The 17573-nt window shown below is 54.7% G+C and overlaps 4 protein-coding genes across 4 annotated transcripts; 2 read left to right on the forward strand and 2 right to left on the reverse strand.

Annotated features, from left to right (window-relative positions):
* Positions 1-1496: 1496 nt before the first annotated feature.
* QC761_115670 (uncharacterized protein) lies at positions 1497-4706 on the forward strand (the record flags this gene model as incomplete). Its single annotated transcript, XM_062874838.1, has 2 exons — positions 1497-1537; positions 1594-4706. 2 exons carry the CDS (start codon positions 1497-1499, stop codon positions 4568-4570), a joined length of 3018 nt encoding a protein of 1005 aa, XP_062738036.1. The 3' UTR covers positions 4571-4706.
* A 185-nt stretch (positions 4707-4891) lies between these two features.
* cys2 (Serine O-succinyltransferase) lies at positions 4892-6541 on the reverse strand (the record flags this gene model as incomplete). Its single annotated transcript, XM_062874839.1, has 1 exon — positions 4892-6541. The coding sequence occupies one exon, from the start codon at positions 6539-6541 to the stop codon at positions 4892-4894; it is 1650 nt and encodes a 549-aa protein (XP_062738037.1).
* Positions 6542-6867: 326 nt separating this feature from the next.
* Positions 6868-8751, forward strand: QC761_115700 (uncharacterized protein). The gene is made up of 2 exons (XM_062874840.1): positions 6868-7592; positions 7655-8751. Exons 1-2 carry the CDS (start codon positions 7257-7259, stop codon positions 8390-8392), a joined length of 1074 nt encoding a protein of 357 aa, XP_062738038.1. The 5' UTR covers positions 6868-7256; the 3' UTR covers positions 8393-8751.
* Positions 8752-9818: 1067 nt separating this feature from the next.
* On the reverse strand, positions 9819-16858 carry QC761_115710 (uncharacterized protein). Its single transcript, XM_062874841.1, has 2 exons — positions 14423-16858; positions 9819-14363 (listed from the first exon to the last, which is right to left on the reverse strand). The coding sequence occupies exons 1-2, from the start codon at positions 15435-15437 to the stop codon at positions 11617-11619; spliced, it is 3762 nt and encodes a 1253-aa protein (XP_062738039.1). The 5' UTR covers positions 15438-16858; the 3' UTR covers positions 9819-11616.
* Positions 16859-17573: the final 715 nt, after the last annotated feature.

The following is a 17573-nucleotide window of genomic DNA, read 5'->3' on the forward strand; positions in this document are numbered from 1 at the left end:
GAACCCGCGCAGAGTCATGGACTAGGGGTGAAATATGGCCTCATCTGGATCGATAGTTGACAAAGGAGAAATGAGATTTTTTCTCCCACTGAGAAGAGGCTAAAAAACCAATATGCAGTCCGTGTCAGGATGGAAGCAGCAATGGAGCCGAGGAAGATAGGAGATGCAGCTGCAAGGGGCTCGTGGTGTGTTCAGCAAGCCACAGCTGCCAAACTGCAGGTAGCCGGTAAAATACCAAGCACAGACCATATGCCGCCCACAGGCAGCCTCTTGTGCAAACTATCGACTTCCCCTTTCCACGACCATTTTTCTTCAACAAGTTGGCATGTGTAACGTGCTCGCGAGAAGAGCACAGTAAACGTCCTTTCCGTACGGGTACATACAACCACAAGGTGAAACGCTCCTCCAGGTCGATCATCGATCCGATAATTGCGATTGCCAATCCACCCACGGTTTTGTCTTGCACCCCGCTGCTCCCGCCTTGGAAGGACGGCACGGGAGGGGTGATGAACCGCTACCAATACAACCTCAAAATTGTTGTAAGGTCGCGTCCAGTCCACGTTTTCCTGCATTAACTCTGCATGCAGCCATCACAGCTATCGACGATGTTGCAAGGACGTCATATACGCCGTAAACCAGCTTCTCGTGGACCAATCTCCTTATCGCTTCCCCTGCATATCCCGTCCGATAGCCGACCACACCACATCTTCCTTTTGGAAACCACACAAGCCTCACCAGCGGGTGTCTCTTATTACCCAGGTACTTATCGGACCTGTTTCTCACAGCCAGCCAGCCCCCATTGCACGATGGACCAAGCCCAGAAAGTCGGCTTTCCGCACTGGGCTCCCCAAAGCGGCTGGCTGGGGCCCCTGGTTCGCCAGCATGCCAGGGCCCTCTTGCTAGCGTTGCCATCTCGTGCGAATCATCTCCACCAGCGCGTAGCCCCAGTCCCTGAATGTGAAAAAGATGCGACCATTTCCCCCTCTCCATTCCTCTCTCTTCAGCTTGCTGTTCGGGTGCTTTCTCTCTGCTTTCCTCTTGTCTTCTTGCTGTCGGTGGTCCTGTCCCTCTCGACAACACTCCTTTGCTGGCTTTCACCTGCCGTGTCGCTCATTACATACACACACATCTCACCATTCGTCGTTCATTTACTTCTTTTGGACTGTCAAAAGTTTCTGTCACCGCCCAGCCCGACAAACCCCACGCTGCCCCTTTTCCGGGCTTTGATCTCGAAAAGCGCTCGGGCTTCCATGCCGGGAGTTTCCCAGACGACTCGCAGTTGAACAAGTTCGATTTTACACAAGCGACGCGTTGTTACGTTTCCAGCCCCTGCCGTATTCCGACTGAGTAGCACCTCAGACGGACTGAGGTAGCATTGGATTGCTCGGTTTTATGTGTGGGTTCCGCTAGAAGAACAACCCCCTCCAAACTTCGTCACCCTGACTCTTCTCTTCTCAGTAATGTATTAGTCTAAACAATAATCACTATCTGCCAAAATGGTGTCTTTCTTTGGCCTCAGAGTTGGAGGCAAGAAAAAGTGAGTGGTCATGACATCTATGCTGGAGAAACACCCGCCAACCGTTGATGCTACAGGAAGGCGGAAACCAACCAGGCGAAGGAGCCTGAGAGGCCGAAACGTATCGATCAGAATACGCTGGGAGAAGGACAGTTCTTTGGGGTCAACACAGACGCAAAGAGTGTGTTCAATGAGGGCAGCATTCGATCGGTTTCCCGCGCTGGGGCTGGAACGCCCCAAGCCGGCGTCAGAGGCCCATATACCGAGACACACAACCTTGGAGCGGTGAGCATGTTCGACTTGGGAAGTGTCTCTCGCAGCGGCAGTCAGGCCAGCTTTCGACCAGACTTGAAGTCTCCTGCCTCCGACATGAACTTGGGTGGACGGTTCGGTGCGCAGGGCGGGTCCTCGACAAGTCTGGCCCTCCCACCCGGACCTCCTTCTAGGATGGGCTCGAGACCAGGAACACCAAGCGGAAGAAGCAAGGCCTGGGTCAATCCGCTGGATGTTCACTGGGCTAGAGCTACACCGACAGCACCGACACCGTTGAAGATTCACCCTCTGGCGCAGTCCAGCATCGAACTTCCTCCCCCAACGCCAACCAAGTCCGACGCGGGCTCTGTCTTTGGTGAAGAGGCAGATGATATGGTGGATGCTGTCATGGCCTCGGTGAAGAAGCAAGAGGAAGAAAACAAGGAAAAGGCGCGAGAGATGGAGAAGAAGAAGGAGACGGCACGTTTGGAATTGGAGAGGCTGGAGAGGCAAAAGTCAAACGAGTCCATGCTGCCTAAATCGCCGGTTGAACGACAACATCAGCTGTCTTTTTTTGACAGACCACAAAACAGTCCGACATTGCCTGGGCCAATGTTCCGGGGCAATGTTGACCAGAGACCCAGCAGCCGAGGTGGTCCACGCCAGGATAGCCCTATCAGTCCAACCGGAGGTCAGTCACCTACTATTCATCAAGGTCCCCCTCCTACCGGCCCGCCTACCCAGTCTCTTCCCCAGCCCCCCGGTCAGGGACCGCGTCAAGGACCACGAGGACCTAATGAAGCTAGAGGGCCACAGCAGACCAACACTCCCCCGTACAGTCCAACTCACAGTCCAACTGAGGCATCTCGGGGCGGTTTCACCCCGAAGGCTGCTCAGGGTCCCAATCCGAACGAGCCCCCCCGGGGCCCTCCTCGCAGCTCGCCTCCTGGTCTTCGAAACGGACCGCAGAGCTTTCATCTTCATGGTCCACAACAGCGCAATTCTCCCCCGCAAAGTGCCGGTCCGTATCGTCCGCCTGGACCGCACAACAATGGACCAAGGAACGGTCCTCCTGGCCCTGGCCCACGAGGTCCCGGCTTCAATGGACCACGATCTGAGAGTCCCATGCGCAGGCCGATGGCACCGGGGCAGTTCCGATCCGAAAGCCCTGCGCGCAGGCCAATGGGCAGCGGAGGGCGTTCAGAGTCTCCCGGACCACGGTTTATGGGAAATCATCAACGTCGCCCTGACAGCCCTGGCCCAAGGTTTAGGGGAAATAACGAGTTCCGATCAGAAAGCCCCAGACGTGTGCCTGGGAGCAATGGTCCTGGCCCTCAACAATTTCCTCCTGGAATGGGTCCCCGACCCGGACCGGGCCCGGTTCCTCGCCCACAGGTTAATACCACCTTCGCCCCTCGTCCACAACCCGATGCAGCGGCCGTCTCTAGCCCCCAGGTCGATGCTGCCCCTGAGCTCCCTACGCCGGTGAGCGAGGCCAGAAAGTCACCGCCCCTTATTTCTAGACTGACATCCCCTACGCCGTCAACTGCGAGATCATCTGTGGATGATGAATTTCTGGACCAGCTTACCACTCCGCCTGTTATCCGGGATGTCAGTGCGAAGCGGGACACTCTCCATGCGACTCACCGTGCCGAACAGAGCTTGTCTATGAAGATCGAAGAGCTGGAAAAGACCATCCTCTCTCAACATGTCTTGAAGCCAAGACCGACAAATCTGGCCCCTGCGCCTGTCAATCACAGAATGAGCACCGCGAGCAGCTGCTATAGCAACGACATGCCCGATGCGAAGGACGACGAGCATGATGAGGACGACAACGATGAGCCAATCTTGTCTATTCAACCTGCTCCATTGCGGATCCCCTCTCCTCTGCCTCCTTCCGTGGCGGCTGCTGTCACAAGCCCAGTCCAGTCCCCCGGAAGTCCCATCCAAGCACCCAAGGCCGGTCAAAGGCCCAGACGCCCCGGTCTTGAGGAATATGGTGTTGCCAGCAGCCAGCTGAGCTCTCCCCGCGCCCGCGTCCCAACCCCAGCACCCGCCACCCTGACCAGCCCAACAGACAACAACAGCATCCGTAGCTTCCACACAGCCAACAACTCTCCTCCCTCTCGCTCCACCACACCCCTCAAATCCAAGCCCAGTCTCCCTATCCTCGTTCCTCCTACAACCGCATCCACCACCGCCATCTCCCCAGCCGAACCGCCCAAACCAATCCCCTTCATCGACACCGGCTTCCAGTTCGACTTTGGCACTACCACCGCCACCATCACCGGCCCCTTAACCCCCGACTCCTCCCACTGGCACGTCAGCTCCCCCGTCACCGAATCCGCCGCTGCCCCAGGCGTAGCTATCGCCTCCGCCCCCGCTCCCACCACCACCTCACCATCATCACCAGAGGATACCGACCTTCCCAAATTCACCCGCCCCAACGTCCCCCCCCCCCTCAAGCTCAAGTTCAATTTCTCCCCCGAGGCCTCCTCCCGCGATCCCACCTTTGGCACCCTCACCCCACCGTTATACTCGGCACCCCCCATGATCGCCGTCAACGACGGCCGTCCGTCCACCTCGGCGGGGTACAACCCTTTCCCCCACGGCGGGCTGCAAGCCTCTCCGCAGTTGATTTCTCAGTTTCCAGAAAGCATGAAGGACGAGAACAGGTTGAGTTTCATGGGGATTGGCGTGGCGAGGGGGCCGAGCATCAGGGAGGTGAGGAGGCCGGGGACGAGCCACGGCACCGGGCAGGGGCATAGAATGGTGGATAGTTTTGGGACGGGGTTCATCTGACACACACACACACACACACTCGTTCGTTTTTCTTTATTAGCTGTGGTTATATTTCGTGTAAATATTTTTTTGTGTATCAACCAACCCCTTTTTGTGATGAATATCTGGAAAAGAGAACAGCCATTGGATACCAGGAAAGAGGAGGAAATCATCATCATCGTCATCACCATCATCATCATCATCATCATCATCATCATCATCATCATCATCATCATCATCATCATATCATGGGCTCTGTTTCCACAGGGCCGAAAGAGAATAAAATCCTGAACTTTGTCACACCACTTCATTGTGTCCGCTTTGTATATATCCGTCCATCCATCACCCCAAGAAATTCCTCACCATCCCCCCCACATTCTTCACATCCAGCAGAAATGTATCATGTCCAAACAAACTCTGCTCCTCGCTCAGCTCATAATGCGCCACGTTCCTGTTCCCCGTCATCCTCAACGCCTCCGCAATCTCCCTCTGCTGCCACGCCGGGAACAAAATATCGCTCGCCACCCCCATCACCAGCACCGGGTGATCCCACAGCACCGACAACCCAGCCACCAAATCCGCCGGCGGCTTCTGCCCCGGCCCCGAGTAATTGCTTCCCCCACTACCTACCGAGCTCCCCCCAAACCCAAGCCCATCCCTCTCAAACTCCTCGTGGTGCTCCGGCTGCTCCTCATAAGGCGTATCCGGCAACGTCAAACTGCACGCGTCTTGCTGATAACCCCCCTGCCCACCCCCCTCCCTCAACGCCTTCTCCCTCTCTGCCCTCTTGGCCCGAATCGCAACCTGGTTCTCCCTCCCCAAATCAAACAAATCCATCGCCTTGCTCACATAAATCAGACTGTTCGGATCATACGTCAGGCAAAACTTCTCTCCCGCATGATCCAGATACGTCTCCACCAAAAAGTCCGGGCACAGCGCAGGCGGTTTGTCCTTGTCCGCCCTCCTCCTCCCAAACCTCTGTTCCCATTCCGGGCCGGACCGGTACGTGATGGTGGCGATCTCCCTCGCGAGCTTCATCCCGACGTGGGGGGGGATTTGGCCGTAGTAGTACCCCCTGTTCCAGTTGGGGTCGTTGAGGATCGCCTTGCGCTGGACGTACCGCATCGCGATGCTATACGGGTGCGACCTCGCGCAGGCAGAGATGCTCACTATCCTGCCGACTCTCTCCGGGAACGCGACAGCTGCGGCGAGGGATTGCATACCCCCCATGCTGGACCCGACACTGGCATGGAGCTTTTCCACCCCTAGGTGATCCAGCAGACGGAACTGCGCGCGCACCATGTCCGTTATCGTCAGCAGCGGGAAGCGGGTCGCGTAGCGTTTGCCGTCTGAGGGGTCGATGCTGCTTGGTCCGGTAGAGCCATAACACCCCCCTATGACGTTCGTGCAGATGACAAAGTATTTGTTGGTGTCCAGGGCCAGTCCGGGACCGATAAACTTCTCCCACCACCCGGGCTGGGGGTTGGCGGCGGTGGAATGGGCGTGGGAGGAGGCGGATAGGCCCGTGTGGAGGAGGATGACGTTTGTTCGGTTGGCGTTCATCTCCCCCCAGGTCTCATAGGCAATGTCGAATTCGACGAGCCGGCCGCCGTGGTCGAGGAGTAAGGGGTTGTTGGAGTGGAATATTTGGGTTGCGCCGACGGTGTAGGAGGGCTCGGGACCGGAGGAGGTAGAGTCGGTACGGGTTTGGGAGGCGGAGGCAGCGGCAGCCTGTTGCCGGAGGGTTGCGGAGCGGGACTCGAGGGCGTCGACGCAGGGGAAGGACATGGCGGGGTTGGAGGGGGCGCCGCTGCGGCGGGGGGGTTGGTCGTGAAGGTGACGCCGGTGAGGTTGCGCCGCCGCCGTCAAGGGTCGCATACCCGGTGCTGCCGCATTGTGGCAGAGGGGTGTCGCGGGGTTGCTGCCGGCGGCACGGGTGAGGGCGGCCGAAGCTTGTCGGAGACTGGATGTGACTTTGGTTCGTGACTTCATGACGTTGTGGTATAGATTTGAACTTGAGTGATCTGGGCGCACAGCAAAGCAGCTCAGTCGATGGCGGGTGAGAAGTGGTATAATTCGACTTCGAGATCGGACGGCGACTTTGAAATCATGGTGGAGATCTTGATTATCAATGCCGTGGGCTGCCGTTGCCGGCGCCCTTGATGGCCGTTTTGTTCGAGCTTGACATCGAATCCAGCAAATTATTGCATGGGGGCAGCATTACGTGCTTTCACGTGCATCCATGGATCTCGTGGGGTAATCCTTGGCACACACCCCTGGGGGTTGGCTTATAGCTCCCCAGATCACCGTCCTTGTCTTATCGGCGGTGGAGTGATGTCACAGGTGCTGTCCCGCCAATGACGTTGCCCAACGCTCAGAGGTTCTAGATGCCTCCTCCTCTGAGCTCCCCTCCAACACCTACGCACACCTGAGCAATAGCCCTGTCTTACACCTAGGTTGTACTGCCCATCAGGCTGCGGGTTAGGTCTCAAAAACAGCTGAAGAAATACTACTATAACACGCGTCGCATCCCGTCTTTACGTTCCCCGGGAACCTAGCCCCTCCCTTCCTGCCATCTAGGAACAGTTCTTGCCCAAGTCAAGCACACATCACTCCACTTGAGCACGTACCGTAAACATTACCAACCAGGCAACAACCCTGCTACTACCTACTGCTGCTGCCATCAGAACTGAAGCTTGTGTTCAGCATGTGGAACACGGTCAGTCATATATTGACCAGCATACTTCCTCCCGTACTGCCCATCCGGCCTCGTCCAGACTCTGCACCAACTCCAGCCGACGGGACGACTGCACAAGACTCTACCACAGGCAAGATGGACGCCGAAGGGGTGTACAAACCCAGCATCACCGACGTTATTGTCGTCAAGGCCATGCTGGTCAAAGGCCTCCAGATCCCTGTAGAGATCGCCGACAACATTATTGAGCTCGCCGAGTACTGGCCGCACGTCACTGCCGAGGTCACATGGGGAGACGAACGCCCAAATCAAGTATGGAGCGGCGAGAGCAGAGAGAACCAGTTCTTGGTAAGCTCTCAAGCATACATAAATCGATATACCGTGGCTTACACCAACACAACATGTTACAGCTCCGCACACCACCCCTAGGCTTCCCAGACTGGGGAACCGCCACAACAAGCTACACCAAAACGACCCACCCCAAGCCCCCTGGTGAAGGATACCCCACCTCGAGCTTCCAAAAGCTAGCCAAATCCCCAGTCACTCTCCTCGCCCAGCCATGCCGCCGCATCGTCTTCATCATACGATCCAAAGATCAGGGTTGGGGCGGCGAGTACCACAATCAGAACACCTACAACGGCTCCTGGACATGGTTCGAAGCCGGGCTGGAAAGGTGGTGTAAAGGCCAGATACCTGATCCCCCACAGCCATGTGAATCCCATGAAGACCCAGTTCAGAAACCGGTGAGAGATGATGACGACAACGACGATGATAAGCAACCGTCAATGAACCTCGAGGATCTGGCCACCGTGATTCCCGAGGTGGTGGTTGACCCGCAAAGTAATGAGTTCAAGTTCAACCATCCGCTGCTTCCACGGGAGAACGTCAAGATTCAGTGCAACAAGTTGACGAAGAGGGAATACATCACGCATGTGGTGGAGTGGAATCACGATGATGACGTGGATCCTGAGGACGAGGTGGCGGCGAAAAAGCTACATGATGTTGGGAGGGGAGAGCAGACGGGGAATGGGGAGTTTGTGAGGAACATGAGGATTGGGGATGTGGTGACTGTTTGGGGGAAGACGAGGTTCGGGGGCTGGATTAATAACATCTCGTCGGTGAAGGTGGAGGTTTATTGGTCGGTGTAGAGTCGAAGCTGGAAGAGATGGACTTGGGAGGCTGGACTGGTTGAGTATTGATACCTATTTTAGCAAGAGTTGATGTTACTGTTTTTTGCTTTGTACCGTCGGCCTGTGTTCTGACTGAAACGTGTCTACCTAGTGTCTAGCTAGAGTCCAATCAGCCAGATGAAAGTACTTTCAAGTCAGCCGAGACTCGGGCCTACCGGCTGTCTATCGGGGCGAATTGCTGGGACAATGACAGGAATTGACGTTGGACTTTGGCCAGTTTCGCTACAGTACGGTCCACAAAGAAGGGGCCGAGTGGCTTGGTAAAGCGATTGATATGTGTAGGATAGCTGCCAATCGTACGTTTTATTTATTGTTCATGAGGCAAGATAGATCTCGTTCACCAATCTCGTGGAATGAATGTACGTGATACGAACAAAGAGCTGGCCCCGAAACGACTTCTCCAAAGTGCCCCGGCAGGAATGGGTGGAAGCCATCACGAGGTCAAGCGGCATCTCCCGTCCCGACTGGCTGATTCGGGCTGAGTTCTAGACCTGATGGCCATTACCACGCTCTTCATTGAAGATATATTTTTGTCATTGTCTTCCAATCAGCATAAACATCAGTAATCGACCGGTACTCCAATCACTTTCATAGGCCAGACTACGGGAGACCAACCTTTGTTCCCCTACCTATTCGGCTTCAGCAATCCCGCCAAGAACCACCCAACCACCACCTCGAAACGCATGAATGGATCACCGTAGGTAACCAAACCGGCAGTTCAGTTTGAAACGCTCAATAATTACTCCCTGGCTACCGCTCTTCCTGCGAAGATCATCCAAAAATACATCTTCAATGCCGTTGATTTCCTTTAGAAACCGCAAAAGACGGGTGGGTGGTTATCCCACCACACTTCTTCCTTCCCAATTGCATCCCTATCCATCCCCCTTTCCCGCATCCATCCCGCGCGGCATTGCATTCGGACATCATCACCAGCATCGGGTTCCTGCTTTTGGCTGGGGGGGGATGTTGTCATGCAAGATAGCAACTGACAAGGCAATACCAAGCGGTGTTCAACGACTGAACACGGCAGGTCCAAGTGTTTTAGCTGCATAACCTCCTCGCGGTATGCACTCAAGGATCCTTCCATGCATATTCCATAACCCTTTGATAGAACGTTGACAGCTTGGCTCCCTCACCAAAATTGGAAGTTCACCGGCAATGGCATTCCCAAAAAGGCAAGTAGACTCCTCTCGCAAATACTTCAGACGCTTCAGCGCCGCCGTGACGAGACGTGGAACTTGGGGGAAGGGGAAGACAAAAAACCATCAAGGTGTCTGTCTGTCCCTAATGACGACATATCAACCTTTCCCAAAAGGTACAGCCACAAACACCCAAAGCCAAACAAATTCGAAATCTGTTTTTGCTTTTCTTTTTTCTCTATTTCTTTTGTTTTTTTTTGGGGATTAGTATTTAGTACATTTTTATACATTTGTGTCTTCCCCTCCTTCCCCTTTTTCCCCTATTCCATTCATCATCTCCAACAAAAAGCCCCTTGAGCTCTCCCACCTCCCACTTGGTATCTCATATATAAAAAAACAGAAACCCACCACCCTCCCTGCCAATAAACAACCCCCCACACACAAAAGATGTAAACCAAATTTCTTAAGAAGTCCAATGTGCCCCCAATGTGATGATGATGCCATGTCTGTGTTATGAAGGGCCCATGTATCTCGTGTTTTAACGTTGAATGCCCCCTCTCCGTGGTGTCGTTCTATTCATTGTAATACTCCAAGATATATAATCACCACAAAAATCCCCCAACTCGCACCCCGATCAGCCAGGCCCATTACCCCCTAACCCGTCACCAATTCACCCATTCACAACAACAGGCCAAACAAACATAATCACGTAAGAACCCACAGCCATGAAACCGCTAAGAAGCCATACAAAAAGAAAGAGAAAAAACCATTTTGCTCGCTACATTCCATTGATTCCTTTGTGGTGGTATACTATAAGCTTCATGAGACAGACAATAACAACACGCAAACAGACAGAAAAAGAAAAACAACGCCCCGTATGTATGTAAATGCCCACTTTGTCATCTTGTGTGAATGAAAAGCAAAAACAGGAAATGCAAGCCTTCATCTTCTTCTTGACAACATCCATTCAAGACAGCACAGGGTGGGGGAGGGGGGGAAGAGAATAAAATGAAATAGGGCGGGAGAAAAAAATCACACCCATTTCGCCCCGTGATGAGCGAGTCTGCAACCACAACCACAGCCAAACTGCCATTCATCCATCAATACAAAAGACACATTTGCCCATGCCACAAAAAAAATGACCTTCTTTCCTCATTCCTTTCTTTTCCTAACTTCTCCAATGAGTCCCACCCCTCCCCCCCTGTCCATCCTCATCATGCCGGGCCCTTGTATAAATTTCGTTTCCTTTTTCATGTTCAGATACCCCCCACCCTATGCCAGCAGGCCTTGAATAGTCCCATGCCTGTCCCTCGTGAATGCTGCTTGTTCCCCCAATCCTCTTCCAGACTGCGAAACAAGACTGCTGTAATCAGGTCGAGGGGAAAATTCAACACTCCCAGGGGCCCAGATCGCAAAACCCAACCGCTAGATCCTTGCCATGCTATTCGCTTTTGTTTTGCTGCCTGACTGGGCATGAACACGCTTCGTTTTCCCAATGGGGCCCCTTAAAGAACCCGATATCCCCGTCTATAGCCCATGATGCGCAAAACCTGTGCGAGGAATATGCATAAAGAAAGCGCTGCTAGGTAGCAAAAGAGACGGCAACCGACGGTGGCCTGCTGACAGCATCCATATCTTGCTTCGGCGATATCGGCGACGTACGTTTCAGGTCGAGGTCTCCGAACGACCGTCTCGCTCTCGCCCGATGTCGTGAAATCAAGTGCCCGCTCGCTTCCAGGCTCTGCTCGCCCCATCTCTCTCACATAGGTGGTCTAATCATATGATACAGGTTCGAACTCCAGGTGGGCTAACGTGCGACTAAATAAGTATTATGCTGCATACACCTCCGTTGAAGAGATCCTGAACAAGCTGTCCAATATAGAGCTTCATCTTTGGTCGCTTGGACCTGGACTGTGAGTATCCAAGAAAGCCCTGTCTTGTCTTGATACGCAATCCAGGGCATGTAGCAAGCAATCAACGGAGTGAATGCACCCGCATTCTCGAGCAGATATCTCCATTGCCATGGCCGTGGTCTACTGCTGCTCAGCCACCCTTGCGGTCGGCCTCATTTTTAGGCAGTTGCTCGCTTTGCGCAACGCCGTTGGTCCCATTCTTCAGGTCCGACAAACCCTTCCTGCGCGGCTTGGATTTCTGCCAGCTGTTGAAGCTATCAGACGGGCTTTTGGCAGAACGTGGATTGCCAGATTCCCTTGAGCTTCCATGGGCACGGTGCTCCAAAACAGGCGATCGGTTCGAACTGTCGTGCTGCTTGGCGGAGGGTCCTGTCGGCGGCGTCTTTTGCGTCCCCGAACGAACGTCCCGATGTCCTCTAGGCGACTGAGCGACAACTGGTGGACCAAAACTCCGCAGGACGGTGGGGGACGGTGTCCGATGTTCGTAAACTGGCGAGAGGTGAGGCATGTCTTGAGCAACCGAGTACTCGTTAGTAGCTAGATCCAGTGGCGCAAGTTGGCGGTTGTTCAAGCGTGCCAAACCCAGAATGTTGTTGGGGTCGTAGCCCATATGCGGGTAGTAGAGGTGAGTAGGAACAGCGGCCATGGTCACCCGTTGTTGAAATGACGCATCGTGGTGGTTCATGGTCGATGAGGGGGACCTGTTTGCTGTTGAGCCGTTGACAATGACAGGCCGATCAGGCACGGTGAGTGACACGGGCTCCGAAGAAGTGGTGGAATAAGAAACCGACTGGTCGTTCCACGAATTGTTGGCACTGGTGCCTTGTTGGATATAGAGCGGGTTGCTATGGTGGATGTTCTCTGTGGTCGTAGTCTCAACGCCAAGCGGCGAACGGTTGGAAGTTGATGCTTGAGCCAGCTTGGGCACTGAACCATTCACCACAAGCGGTTTTGCAGACAGCTGTCCGTTGGTCTGCGCAAATGGTGCCGATGGGAGTGGCGCCGACATACCGGCAGAGATAGTCCGGGCATGCCCGAGAGGCGATGGTGATCGCGATGTACGCTTCATCCTCCGATCCAGTACAGCCTGGGGTCCTTGGTCCGTGGACAATCGACGACGACCCTGGCTGCTCTGGTTCAGCGTGTTAAACACTGGTGTCCCACTTGGAAACCCATTAACCTTGCGATTGGGACTAGCATGACCGTTGGGATAATGCCCCGCATAACGGGCGCCGTCGTCTTCCGGAGCATCGGCCACAACCTTGGGCTCTTCGTAGTCGGTTTCGGATAGCTCATCTGGGGTGTAATTGGACACCGGGACACCATTGACCTGTCGTGGGGGTATAGAGGACATGCCGTTTTGTGCTTGGCTTGCGGTGTACGCAGCCGCTGCCGACATGGCCTGCTGAACCGTGATCGAGCCTCTCGAAGCTGGCTGGGACTGCGACCTAAGGGCACCGCCAGAGGAGACACCCGTCTCACGAAGGTTTCTCCTGAATTCTGGCATTCCATTGGAGGTGGTGGCTGCCGATGTCTGCGAAGCAGGGGACGAAGGGTATGTGGTGAAGCCCGGGTGGAAATAGGCCGGGGGCTGCATCGGAAAGCCGTACCCGTACATCAGATCTGGGCGGATTGGAGCTGTTAATGGCGGGTTGTCAAAAGAATTTGTCCGGGATCTGTCTGAGCCTGAGCCACCCTGCATTCGCTGGGCGTGTGCAAGAGCCTGTTGCTGGTTGATCTGCTGGGCATGGGTGTACAGCTGGAATCTCAGGTTTTGATCGTGTTGTGCAAGCGCATTTAGCGAGGTTTGCAGGAGCTCCTGAGGAACACCAATCTGCGGGTTTTGAGCCTGATACCAAACCAATTCCTGCGGGTTCATCGTCGTAGGCATGCCAGCCTGCGCAAAAGGCATGCTCTGCTCGTAGCCCTGATGGTTGGAACCGCGGCGGTTACCCTGGTTACCGTTGCGTTGATAGTTGTTCCTCTGGCTTCGATTGTTGAAATTGTTGCGCTGCTGCGGCCTGGATTGCTGCTGTGAGGCACTCCTAAGAAGCACGGGCCGTGGAGGCGCCGATGGCTTTTCCCATCTTCTTTCTTCCTCCTTGGGGTATACGTACTGCTCCCAACACTCAGCAAACTTGCCCTCGGCAAGGAGATCAAAAGCCCTCCTCAGTTCGAGATGAAGACCACGGAACGAGGTGTCATCGGCCGTGTTACCCAGGTTTCGTATTATGTTGAACGGCTCCTCGATGCACAGAGTGTTGTTGGTGCCGATGTGCCATTTCTTTTCCGTCTTGGTCAACAGCTTGCCGACTCGTATTGACAATGCAAACTTGTCATAATCAAACTCGTATGCGTAGAACCGGAAGAATTGGAACAGAAGGGCTGCCAAGCTCTCCTTGTTCTTGGCACCGAATCCCGTCAGCTTTGGAACATCGTCGGCGAACTCGCTTCGAGTGCCATCGCTCTTGAGAAGCTTCTCCTTCTGTCGTTGATGGAGCGCTGGCAATACCGGTGGGTCTCGGAGTTGGAGAAACGCGATGATCATGCATATCCAGGTATACGAGCTCAAAGTTCCGCCAAATGCCGCGTCATTGATGATTCGCCTCCGGGTCCAGTGCTTGATGATCATGGCCAAAGGTCGCACTCTTTCATCGATACTCACATAAGTCCGCACCATACGTGTATTCTCCAGAGCCAGAGTATTGTTGACATTCATGTCGCAAGCCAGTTTGAGCTCGGGATCCCAGATCTTGACGATTGGCACCTTGGCCGCAGAGATGCAGACCACGTCTTGCATTCCATGTCTGTCGAGGAGGTCCGCTATTAGACAAACATGCTCCAGTCCTTTCCATGGTGTTGTAATGCAGATATCAACTGTAAATGTCTTGTCAGAAACCCGGTTCGCGCCGGTCAGGGGGCCCAGGGATACTCACCATCAGAATCATCAGAGCACAGCAGGTTGCCCGACGAGCCAAACAGGTGAACCTTGATATCATGGCCAGGCCACTCGTCGTTGAACAGCTTCTCCAGCTTGTTGACCAGCTTTTGCCGCTTTGTTTCCACTTCTTGTGTTGGTAATAGCACCCTGAACAGATCGTTCATTTCTGTCTCCAGACTCTTCTCGTTTTCCTCAGATAACCGAGTTGGTATCCTTTCGAGGTCGCCCTTTTCTAACCTATCGGTCCCCAGGTTGTACGGCATGCGCCGCCGTGAGTGGGGAATGGCAGTCTCAAAACGGCACCCACCTAACCTAGGGGGGAGCGGCCGTAATGACGGGACATTTCCGTTGGTCTCTGAGTAAGCGGACCGTGGGGAATGGTTTTGTGTGGCATTTGGTGATGGTTCACGGGACTCGAACGAGAACTTGCGGGCGTGCTGATGTGGCGTTGAAGGTACCGAACTCGACTGAGCTGGGTGCGCAGTGCCATTCTGGCTCGCAGTCGCAGGCGGTGGTGGACGCACCGGTACACCGTTGCTGGTGGGCTGTTCTGAAGGCTTCTTGACTGGCATTTTGGATGTCTGATCCTTCCCTGATGTTATAAGCGCGCGGTCGGCGTTGTCTGAAGGCTTTGCTGGTCTGCTCCCATGACCGGTCTGGGCACCAGTTTTGATGTGGGTGTTGTCCTTATTCGACACCTTGGAAGATGATCTCGACCTTGTAGTTGTCTTGGTCGATGGAGACGAGAGCACCGTAGGAAGCGGGGGAGCTTGCAACCCACCACCACCCCCACCACCCCGACCACTCGAGAGAAGTCTGTTATACTGGAGCAGCTTGCCCTGATAGGCCTGTTGTTGAGACAGGATGGGCAGAATGTCGGCGTAGTACGGTGAGTATTCGGGCGTCGCGGCTGTGTTTAACCGGGGGGTTGTCAGGTTTGGCCCAACACCCGGCCACGGATGGATCTGGTAAAGATGTTTAGTTTCAGCCGCGGTGGGCTGGCCGTCCATTAAGCTTGGACTCTGCAGAACGACAAGCGAAACAGTTCAGGTGCTGCGAAGCCGAAAAGTATCGGTCGAGGAGGTACTTCGCTTGGAGAACCCAGAAGCCGATTGCCTTGGACTGCTGCTATGTACGCTACCGGTAGCGATGCTAAGTGTGACAACTAAAAGCAGTTGAAAGTCGTAACCTGATTTGAGGTTGAGGAGATCAATTGAGGGCGTAGCAGCACGCTTGGTGATGACAGCTGTCGGCCCTGTTTGGCTTGTTTTTCCTGTCTGGTAAAAAGACTCCAAGTCTTCCCTGCAAGCTAATGCCACGGAGAGCTGTCTCTTGAGCCGCCAAACTGCCGTTGGTTGTCGGGAACCAGCAGGTTCAGTGGTCGCGGTCCGAATCCCAGAGGCACAAAGAGTGCAAATGGCAGAAAATCCGCTACACCCGGGATGTGGGTATTATGACCGATCGAAGAGCGATTTCTGTGGCGACAAACCCGTGTCGGCAATTTCCCAATAACAAAACGCAAACTTGGATATGGACGGCTGCGGTTTGCTCCGGCTTCCTGCTCGTCACAACTTCTTTGGCTCGTCAACCAGCCTCGCGCAATCGAGGTCGCTGTGGAAGAATCGGTGAGCGGCACCAGGTAGGATGACGCAAATGAGTGCTCGGTGAAGGGGAGCAGATTCGCAGGATCCGTGAAAGCCAAGCGGGCAGAGAAAGTAAGTCGACCGTTAACTGATCGCAAACTAAGAACGAGTCGTAGACGGATCGTGTCGAGAGGGTAGGTAGGTTCTCGAACGGGGTGTGTTAACCGCGAGCGACGGCGAAAGAGTGCACGGTTGGCATGGAAGGAATAACACGCGAGGTTGGCTAAAGAACGCGAGACATGCGGTGTCTGCTGGGTGTCGGTCGGAGCAGAGAAACCACAAAAAAGAACAAATAATACAAGGGAAATCAGACCGTGGTGATACTGGGGGCGTGACCGACCGGGCGAACGCGTGACGGGCGTCGACTTGGTTTTTGCTGTGGCAGCGGGAGAGGCAGGTTGGAAAGAGCCGGTGAGCCCTGGAAAAGGAGGACGGGACTGATGATGTATGCTGTAGTATGGTGGGGACTTGTGCCAGCGTCGAGCTGGAAGCGCAAGGCGAGTCTCGAGGTCAGGGGAGGGTGTGTCGAGAAAAAGTGTAGTAGAGGGGGAGACTGGTCGAAGTTGGATTTAGAATCGCAGTCGGCTCGCTTCCATTGAGAGAAAGATGCGGCCCTACCTTGGGTGGATAGCGAGGTGTGTAGTTGCGGGAAACCTGGGTGCAGGTGGTTGCTTTGCTTTCCAGCAGCAGCGGAGCAGCCAGCAGTGAGAGAGCAAGTGCCACACACAACCGACAGGGGCCCAAGGCTAACAAAAAGGAGCACATCCAATATTAAGCCAGGCGACTCCTTACTCCACCAGCCCGCACCTCTCAGCCAGTCAGAACTCGTCTCTCTGCCAGAAGTGTGCCCGCCCCCGCTAAAACAGAATGCGATCGAGCACCCTCTACCCAGTGTGAGAGCGTCTATTCTATACCTACCTTGAGGTCAGGAGATAGATATGCAACCTCCAGAGAGCGGGCACCCGCAGCTATGACCTAGGAAGTAGTCTCAACTCTGTCCCTCACCATCGCCCACCATGACCAGCACCAATGGGCAACGGTTGTCCTCAATTGAAAGAGAACAGAGAGTGGGGGAGCCAGGGAGCGCAGCCCGGCCCCGGGCTTACCGTACCGGCGACTCAGGCGCCCCCCTTGGCTTGTGCTTTGTTCCCAACGCCTCAGACGGAATTCTTTACTCTCGTTTTTCGCTCACCTAGTCGCTTTCTTTGGGGGCAAGGCAATGCAATGCAACGCAGAAAGCCGAAAGTGCAGAGAGAGGTGCCCTGCCCAGAGAGGTGCCCAGAGAGGTGCCCGGAAAGTGTTCGTCCTGTGCTTGGCGGGGTACATTGGACTTGCCCTCCACGGGTGGGTGTTGGTCGGTGGATGATCTCACTGCAGATGCCAGTCTGGCTGGCAGTAGCACACATCAGCAGCATCTTACCTTACCTTACCTTACAGATGCCGCTTTGGATCATCACCACTGCCACTATCTGCCCATTCCTTCCCCAAACGGACATCTTCAAG

The sequence above is a fragment of the Podospora bellae-mahoneyi genome, assembly GCF_035222275.1.
Source record: "Podospora bellae-mahoneyi strain CBS 112042 chromosome 1 map unlocalized CBS112042p_1, whole genome shotgun sequence".
Classification (NCBI taxonomy): domain Eukaryota; kingdom Fungi; phylum Ascomycota; class Sordariomycetes; order Sordariales; family Podosporaceae; genus Podospora; species Podospora bellae-mahoneyi.

What these genes read in the sequence shown, in the direction of transcription:
- QC761_115700 (XM_062874840.1), top strand. Translation starts at nt 7,257, where the DNA reads ATGTGGAACACGGTCAGTCATATATTGACCAGCATACTTCCTCCCGTA. An exon ending in GCAGAGAGAACCAGTTCTTG is followed by an intron (nt 7,593 to 7,654) that starts GTAAGCTCTCAA and finishes AACATGTTACAG; the next exon opens with CTCCGCACACCACCCCTAGG.
- QC761_115710 (XM_062874841.1), bottom strand. Translation starts at nt 15,437, where the DNA reads ATGGACGGCCAGCCCACCGCGGCTGAAACTAAACATCTTTACCAGATC. An exon ending in GTGCTCTGATGATTCTGATG is followed by an intron (nt 14,364 to 14,422) that starts GTGAGTATCCCT and finishes AGACATTTACAG; the next exon opens with TTGATATCTGCATTACAACA.